The following is a 10,000-nucleotide window of genomic DNA, read 5'->3' as shown; positions in this document are numbered from 1 at the left end:
GTGTTTTTCAACCACTGTGCCGCGGCACACTAGTGTGCCGTGAGATACAGTCTGGTGTGCCGTGGGAGATAATCTAATTTCACCTGTTTGGGTTAAAAATATTTTTTGCAAACAAGTAATTATAGTCTGCAAATGATGTGTTGTTGTTGAGTGTCGGTGCTGTCTAGAGCTTGGCAGAGTAACCGTGTAATACTCTTCCATATCAGTAGGTGGCAGCCGGTAGCTAACTGCTTTGTAGATGTCGGAAACAGCAGGTCAAAAGGTATCTAATGCTTAAACCAAAAATTAAAAAAAGGTGAGTGCCCCGAAGAAAAGGCATTGAAGCTTAGGGAAGGCTATGCAGAACGAAACTAAAACTGAACTGGCTACAAAGTAAACAAAAACAGAACGCTGGACGACAGCAAAGACTTACTGTGGAGCAAATACGGCGTCCACAATGTACATCCGAACATGACATGACAATCAACAATGTCCCCACAAAGAAGGATAAAAACAACTGAAATATTCTTGACTGCTAAAACAAAGTAGATGCGGGAAATATCGCTCAAAGGAAGACATGAAACTGCTACAGGAAAATACCAAAAAAAGAAAAAAAGCCACCAAAATAGGAGCGCAAGACAAGAACTAAAACACTACACACAGGAAAACAGCAAAAAAGTCAAAATAAGTCAGGGTGTGATGTGACAGGTGGTGACAGTACACCTACTTTGAGACAACAAGAGCTATGGTTGGTTATGGTTTAAAGTCATACCCAACAATTGCGACAACGACTTTTTACTGTCAACTGAGTTTAGTTTTTTAATGATTTATGCTGGTGGTGTGCCTCTGCATTTTTTTCAATGCAAAAACTGTGCCGTGGCTCAAAAAAGGTTGAAAAACACTGACTTAGATGACCATAGTAACTAATTAGATTACCATAGTAACTAATTAGATTACCGTAGTAACTAATTAAATGACAATAGTAACTAGTATATCATGCAAAAGCGCAGATTCCAAGCATTGAAATAGTTTGTATAGTTGAAGACTGTGAAAACATCACTGCACATCATAATGGCAGCTACACTTTCCATCTTAAAGATCTAAAAAAATGTTTTGGGGAATGTCCGGCGGGCCAGATTGAAAAGCTTAACGGGCCTCATGTGGCCCCCCGGGCCTTAATTTGCCCAGGTCTGATGTACACTTTTGTAATCCAAAAGAAAGAGGAGGAAAACGCCATCCATGTTGTTCCGTAACTAATCAAAGTTGTGTAGCTGCAGCTAACTCATGAGAGAATCTGTTATTGTACACACAGCAGATCATCCTTTTTAGGGGACATCTCACATGGCATTAATATGACACGAAGGGGAAACAAGTTGTGAAAACAAACAAAAAGCACAAAGTGAGGATATCTGGGGCCGTACTTATCAAGCTTCTCAGAATTACTCCTAAGAAGTCTGCTAAGAGTTGACTTAAGAGTAAATAAATTCTTCGCTGAAAGCTGCACTTAAAAGTTAGTTATCAAGCGTCTTACTCACACTTTCAGCGAAGTGTAGGACTGAATCTTAAGTGTCACACTCAGAGCTGAATTACGACATTACTATGTGCCGTAAACGGAATTTTAGGTGACGTCATTTCTGTGTCCATAGAAATGACCAATCACGGAAGGGAATCCGTTGTCTAAGAATAAAGAAATATCTTGGAAATATTTAAGTGGACAATGGGAGTGTATATTTTGACAATAAACTACAAAATAATACAAAACAAACTAGTCCCCGCTCCCTCTCTTCTATCGCCCACACACTCACTGACGTCACTCACCTCACGGCCACACACATACGCTACTGTCATAACATTTTCTTTCCAATTCATTAATTAGGCAACTAATTTGAAACTGGTGTGGGTGGCTCTATATATACTAGCCCACTGCAGCCACATGCAGAAATCAACATGGAATCGAAAAGTATTAAATATGTGACAAAAATAATACCCGCTCTGTCTAAACGATACCGTTTGATCAGCTGCTCGTCATCAAACAAATCCAGAACATCGTTCCGCTCCCTGAATGTTCGCGCACGTCTCTCTCGCCTCAGTGCCATCCCCTGCTGGCAACTCCTAACCACTTAAGACACCTCTGAAGGTCTCTTAAATATCGTGGAGAGTAGGAGTGATTCTTAGACTTAAGAACGTTGATAAAAAGCTTTTATTCTGAAGTTTGAGAGTAGGACTAAATTTCGCAAATTCTCAGGACTTAAGTGTAAAATGGCACTCTAAGAAGCTTGATAAGTACGGCCCCTGGCGTGTATGTTTGCCACTAACTCTTTCACCTGCTATACGTACATAAACAAAAGCAATATTGAATGTTTGCCCGCCATCTGGGAGGGGAACACTATAGGTCACATTTCCACTTTCGTGTTTCATTGCTTTGAGTTTGTATTAGGGTTGTCTCGATACCAATATTTTGGTACCAGTACCAGAATGTATTTTGAAACTTTTCGATACTTTGCTAAATAAAGGGTACCACAAAAAATTGCATTATTGGCTTTATTTTAACAAAACATACGGTACATTAAACATTTGTGTCAGGTTCAAACACTGATGACATCTATTAAACAAGACAAGAGGCAAATAATTAAACAGAGACAGAATTCAATTTGGACTCAATATTGAGGAGAGTCGTCTGTACACTGTACCCTTGTACATTATCTCAGCACGCTCTGCCAAAAGATTGCACTCCTTTTATTTTGGACCCTCCCCGACCACATGGCCACCGCTGTTTCCAAAGGACAAAGGTCGCAAAAAGTTCACAGAAAAGGTCGTAAACAATTCGCAGAAAAGGTCAGTTCAAAAAGAGTTCGTAAAATAGTTCAAAAAGAGGTCCATAAAATAGTTCAAAAAGACGTTCGTAAACCAGTTCAAGAAGAGGTCGCCTGGAGGGGAGTCTGGTCCTGCTTCCTCTCCGCTTTCAAGTCCTTGGGTTAGAACTATATATTTCTGTTGATTACCATACATGAAGGAAAACAGAACACCTTCATTTTGCTTCCCCCCCTACACAGTGGAGTTTTACGAGCCTTACTCTTGATAGGTTTCAAAGACAGCTTTTGTCTTCTCACCAGACCCTCAATGTAACACAAAGTTTTTGTGATAATTTAGAAACAATTTTTCTAACAATATGTTTATTATTGCAATGGAAGAACAATTCAGTCCTTAAATAAAATAGTGAACATACTAGACAACTTGTCTTTTAGGAGTAAGTAAACAAACAAAGGCTCCTAATTAGTCTGCAGTAACATATTGTGTCATTTATACACCTATTATTTTGTCAACATTATGAGGGACAAACTGTAAAAATGGCTTATTAATCGACTTGTTCATTTACTGTTAACATCTGCTTATTATTTGAACATGTTCTATCTACACTTCTGTTAAAATGTAATAATCACTTATTCTTCTCTTCTTTGATACTTTACATTAGTTTTGGATGATACCACAAATTTAGGTATGGATCCGATACCAAGTAGTTAGAGGATCATACATCCATCCATCCATTTTCTACCGCTTGTCCCAATCGCGGTCGCGGGGGGTGCTGGAGCCTATCTCAGCTGCATTCGGGCGGGGTACACCCTAACGGTCATAATTTAAGTTATCGTGTCCAGGAACGTATTTCCTGAGTTTATGAATATAATATGATTTTTTTTTTTTTAAAGAAAAAAGATTTTGTGACGATAAAAAATATCGATGTAATCATAGTAGTATCGACTAGATACGCTCTTGTACTTGGTATCATTACAGTGGATGTCAGGTGTAGATCCACCCATGGCATTTGTTTACATTGTGACGCCGGTGAGCTATCGTATCCTCCTACGGTGTGTAGTGAAGCATGTTTAGATATTCCTCGCCCTGCTGGGATGTGCGCTGCCGAACGTGCTCCTCTGCTCGTAAAACCAGCAATGTCGCTGCGTGACGACGACGCGCCGTCATGCCTGTAAAAAAAACTATGGCGAACCGGTACTTTTCAAACAGAGTATAGTACCGTTTTTGATTCATTAGCACCGCGATACTATACCAGTACCGGTATACCGTACAACCCTACTTTGTACATAAAAAAGATAAATAAACAAAAATTTAAAAACTAAATGTTTTTTCTCGAGAGTGTTTTCTCATGTGAGGCGACTAAATGTTCCTTTCACAATAGTTTTGCATCAAACTTAGCAAGTTTCTTCACCCACGTGCATTGTGCTGCGTTTGGTCAAATTGCTTATTAGAGACAATCTTTTACCACAAACTAAACAACTAAATGGTTTTTGTCCAGTGTGTTTCAGTAAGTGTAGAGCCAAACCAGGTCTGGGAAAAAAGCTTTTACCACAAACTGAGTAATTCAATGTTTTTTCCCTTCAGTGTGCGTTCTCTTGTGTTCAGTCCAATGGCTCTTAGTCCTAAACTTTTTACCACAAACTGAACAACTAAACACATTTTCAGCAGTGTGCCTTTTCATATGTTTAGTCAAACTTCCCTTTTGAAAAAAGCTTATACCACAAACTAAACAATTGAAAGTTTTTTCTCCTGTGTGTGTTCTCATGTGTTGAGTCAAATTCCACTTTACAGAAAAGCTTTTACCACAAACTGAGCAGTTAAATGGCTTCTCTCCGGTGTGTGTTCTCAAGTGTTCAGTCAAATGGCTCTTCTGAGTAAAGCTTTTACCACAGACTGAACAATGAAACGGTTTCTCTCCTGTGTGCTTTCTCATGTGTAGCATCAAACTTGGTTTTGAAATGAAACTTTTTGCGCAAACTGTGCAATTAAATGGTTTTTCTCCTGTGTGCGTTTTCATGTGTTGAGTCAGGCAGCTCCTGTGAGTGAAGGTTTTTGCGCAAACTGAACAATTAAATGGTTTTTCTCCAGTGTGCGTTCTCGTGTGTTCAGTCAAATTGCTCTTCAAAGTAAAGCTTTTGCCACAAACTGAACAGATAAATGGTTTTTCTCCCGTGTGCATTCTCATGTGTTGAGTTAAAAGGCTTTCTTTACTTAAGTTTTTACCACAAACGGAGCAGCTCAAACCTTTTTTACCTCTCTTCTTTTTTGAGTGTTTGTTGTCAGTGTGAGTCCTCATATCACCTTCACAGTCTGTATCGCTGCTCAAAGACACTTCAACCTCATCTTCAGCCTCACTATCTGATAGTGGCGCTAAGAGGTTGTCTCCTTGTGGTTTCTCCTCATCATCTTCAGTCTTCGCCGAGACAACAGTCAGTGGCAACTTGGTGAGATCAGCTTCATCCAGACACTCTCCCTCCTGAGTGATCCAGAGTTCCTCCTCTTCCTTTTTAATGCAGGGTGGTTGTGGAGTCTCCTGCTTCAGAGTGGAACCATCCCCCTCTGGCTGAGGGGGAAGCTCTTCTGGATGACCAATCAGCTGCTGGACCTCTGCGGACACAAACACACTTGTTAGCTCGGACATGATCCATGAGATGTTTCTCCTTGAACTCGCTTCACACTTTCTTGTATGTGAGCTATTGGCTCCCACGGTTAACAGATTAAATAGATCAATTTTTCTAGGAAAAAAATCAAAATTGTTTTTATTTTGTTGCTTAGATTAATCAGTGTTTTTCAACCTTTTTTGAGACAAGGCACATTTTTTGCGTTGAAAAAATCCGGAGGCACACCACCAGCAGAAATCATTAAAAAACGAAACTCAGTTGACAGTAAAAAGTCGTTGTCGCAATTGTTGGATATGAATTCAAACCATAACCATAACCGAGCATGCATCACTATAGCTCTTGTCTCAAAGTAGGTGTACTGTCACCACCTGTCACATCACGCCGTGACATATTTGGAGTGTTTCTGTGTTTTCCTGTGTGTAGTGTTTTACTTCTTGTCTTGAGCTCCTATTTTGGTGTTGATTGTCATGTCATGTACGGATGTACTTTGTGGAGGCCATCTGCTCCACACGCTGTAAGTCTTTGCTGTCGTCCAGCATTGTGTTTTTGTTTACTTTGTAGCCTGTTCAGTTTTAGTTCCGTTCTGCATAGCCTTCCCTAAGCTTCAATGCCTTTTCTTAGGGGCACTCACCTTTTGTTTGTTTTTGGTTAAAGCATTAGACACCTTTTTACCTGCACTCTGCTTCCCGCTGTTTCCGACATTTTACTGAGTGTTGTTAAAAGGAAAGGCCATGTAACACAGGGGTGAACATGCCCTTTCCCAACTACTTTGTCACGTGTTGCAGCCATGAAATTCTAAGTTAATTATTATTTGCAAAAAAAAATAAAGTTTATGAGTTTGAACATCAAATATTTTGTCTTTGTAGTGCATTCAATTGAATATGGCTTGAAAAGGATTTGCAAATCATTGTATTCCGTTTATATTTACATCTAACACAATTTCCCAACTCATATGGAAACGGGGTTTGTATATTGATGCATGCTTGGTTATGCTTTAAAGTCCGCTTTTCACCCAGTCCAACGAATGCTGGCCCAGTCACATAATATGTGCGGCTTCAGCACGCACACATGTGTGAATGCAACGCATACTTGGCCAACAGCGATACAGGTTACACTGACGGTGCCCGTATAAATAACTTTAACACTGTTAGAAATATGTGCCACACTGTGAATCCACACCAAACAAGAATGACAAACACATTTCGGGAGAACATCCGCACCGTAACACAACATAAACACAACAAAACAAATACCCAGAATCCCATGCAGTCCTAACTCTTCCGGGCTGCAATATACACCCCCGCTACCACCAAAACCCCCCAACCCCGCCCACCTCAAGTGGGTAGCGGGGGTGTATATTGCAGCCCGGAAGAGTTAGGACTGCATGGGATTCTGGGTATTTGTTTTGTTGTGTTTATGTTGTGTTACGGTGCGGATGTTCTCCCGAAATGTGTTTGTCATTCTTGTTTGGTGTGGATTCACAGTGTGGCGCATATTTCTAACAGTGTTAATGTTATTTATACGGGCACCGTCAGTGTGACCTGTATCGCTGTTGGCCAAGTAAGCGTTGCATTTACGTGTGTGTGCGTACAGAAGTCGCACATTATTTTGTGATCGGGCCGGCACGTTTTTGGAATGGATGAAAAGCAGACGTGACGACAGCTCGTAGAGGACATTAAAGGCAGTGCCTTTAAAGCACGCCCCCAGGACTGTGGTCCGGGTGCACTACGAGGTATAATGACTGATGAACACCTTCGTTCGATAATGAAGGTTGCCTCAGCTCAAAGCCTGAGCCCCGACATTAATGAACTAGCATCCAAGAAAAGATGGCAGGTATCTGGCTTGGGCACATCAGATTAGATCAGTGTGTTGCAAACTGAGCAGTTTAAAGTCCTGAATGGTTATATTATTCATTGTTATTTTATTTTCTAATTTATTAGCCTGTGGATTAAGTTAATATTGATATTTACCTCAGAAGGCTGCAAATAGAAAAGAGGCATTACATTTTTATTTAAATTGTATTTGATATGCCATTTATATTTTTGTATTATTATTATTATAATTATTTGAAACTCGATTTTGCATGTCACTATAAAGTTATATAAGCCTTGCTTGTTCAATATTCAATGCAAAACTTGTTTGAGTCCCTATTAAAAGGTTAATTTGTTCAACCTTGGCCCGCGGCTTTGTTCAGTTTTACATTTTGGCCCACTCTGTATTTGAGTTGGACACCCCTGCGCTAGAGAATGAAGAGTGCTTGAAACTCCGCATGACAACATCTCCGGCCGGTGCCACACCCACAAAATGCCGAAGCAACCATTTCCACATCAACACAGTATGAAAAAACTAGTCAACAACAGAAGGAGATAACGTCCGCAGGAACCTACCACATAGCGAAGGACATACACTATTTGAGTTCCTATTATGCAGCTCATTTTTATTTTTCATCATGCACAAAAGTGCACTTTATTTGTTTTAAACTATTGTAGTGGCGTTCTGTGCAAAAAGTGCACTTTAATTTAGTGTTGTTTTGATATGTCATCTTAGTGACATCATGCACAAAAGTGCACTAATAGCTTGTTTTAAAATGTCTCTGACAATCTTGCACTTTCTGTTTTGGAAATGACATGAATGTTTGTGCCACTGCTTAGTAACTGTTTAATAAATACACTTTTGCTAAATTGACTTAGTTGTGGTTTCCCTCTCTGCATGAAAGTTTAAAAGTAGCATATATGAAAGAAGAATGTTTAAATGTAGACACATAGAATCATCATACTGCTGTGATTATATGCATCAAGTGTTCATTCAAGGCTAAGGCAAAATATCCACATATATATGGTGTATCGTGACATGGCCTAAACATATCCACATATATATGGTGTATCGTGACATGGACTAAACATATCCACATATATATGGTGTATCGTGACATGGACTAAACATATCCACATATATATGGTGTATCGTGACATGGCCTAAACATATCCACATATATATGGTGTGTCGTGACATGGACTAAACATATCCACATATATATGGTGTATCGTGACATGGCCTAAACCGGGGGTCGGCAACCCGCGGCTCTAGAGCCGCATGCGGCTCTTTAGCGCCGCCCTAGTGGCTCTCTGGAGATTTTTCAAAAATGTATGAAGAATGGAAAAAGATGAGGGGGAAAAAAAAAAAAATCAATTTTTTTATTTTAGTATGGTTTCTGTAGGAGGACAAACATGACACAAACCTCCGTAATTGTTATAAATCACACTGTTTATATTAAATATGCTTCACTGATTCAAGTATTTGGCGAGCGCCGTTTTGTCCTACTTATTTTGGCGGTCCTTGAACTCACCGTATAGTCTGTTTACATGCATAACTTTCTCCGACTTTCTAGGACGTGTTTTATGCCACTTCTTTTTCTGTCTCATTTTGTCCACCACACTTTTAACGTTGTACATGAGTGCACAAAGGTGAGTTTTGTTGATATTATTGACTTGTGTGAAGTGCTAATCAGACATATTTGGTCACTGCATGACTGCAAGCTAATCGATGCTAACATGCTATTTAGGCTAGCTATATGTACATATTGCATCATTATGCCTAATTTGTAGCTATATTTGAGCTAATTTAGTTTCCTTTAAGTCCTCTTAATTAAATGTATATCTCATGACACATGTAATATGGCTTTTAATTTTTTGCGGCTCCAGACAGATTTGTTTTTGTTTTTTTGGTCCAATATGGCTCTTTCAACATTTTGGGTTGCCGACCCCTGGCCTAAACATATCCACATATATATGGTGTATCGTGACATGGCCTAAACATATCCACATATATATGGTGTATCGTGACATGGACTAAACATATCCACATATATATGGTGTATCGTGACATGGACTAAACATATCCACATATATATGGTGTATCGTGACATGGACTAAACATATCCACATATATATGGTGTATCGTGACATGGACTAAACATATCCACATATATATGGTGTATGGTGACATGGACTAAACATATCCACATATATATGGTGTATCGTGACATGGACTAAACATATCCACATATATATGGTGTATCGTGACATGGCCTAAACATATCCACATATATATGGTGTATCGTGACATGGACTAAACATATCCACATATATATGGTGTATCGTGACATGGACTAAACATATCCACATATATATGGTGTATCGTGACATGGACTAAACATATCCACATATATATGGTGTATCGTGACATGGACTAAACATATCCACATATATATGGTGTATCGTGACATGGACTAAACATATCCACATATATATGGTGTATGGTGACATGGACTAAACATATCCACATATATATGGTGTATCGTGACATGGACTAAACATATCCACATATATATGGTGTATCGTGACATGGCCTAAACATATCCACATATATATGGTGTATCGTGACATGGACTAAACATATCCACATATATATGGTGTATCGTGACATGGACTAAACATATCCACATATATATGGTGTATCGTGACATGGACTAAACATATCCACATATATATGGTGTATCGTGACATGGACTAAACATATCCACATATATA

The 10,000-nt window shown here is 39.2% G+C and overlaps 1 protein-coding gene across 1 annotated transcript in view; it reads right to left on the bottom strand.

Moving 5' to 3' along the window:
- Positions 1-2,524: 2,524 nt before the first annotated feature.
- Positions 2,525-10,000, bottom strand: part of LOC133632319 (zinc finger protein 771-like) — a 9,381-nt gene continuing 1,905 nt past the window's right edge. Inside the window, exon 2 of the mRNA XM_062024695.1 lies at positions 2,525-5,397. Coding sequence (XP_061880679.1) covers positions 4,355-5,397 — 1,043 coding nt within the window. The 3' untranslated portion in view covers positions 2,525-4,354. The remainder of the gene's footprint in view (positions 5,398-10,000) is intronic.

The sequence above is a fragment of the Entelurus aequoreus genome, linkage group LG17, assembly GCF_033978785.1.
Source record: "Entelurus aequoreus isolate RoL-2023_Sb linkage group LG17, RoL_Eaeq_v1.1, whole genome shotgun sequence".
Taxonomy (NCBI): Eukaryota; Metazoa; Chordata; class Actinopteri; order Syngnathiformes; family Syngnathidae; genus Entelurus; species Entelurus aequoreus.
This window is presented reverse-complemented; position numbering and strand designations above follow the sequence as displayed.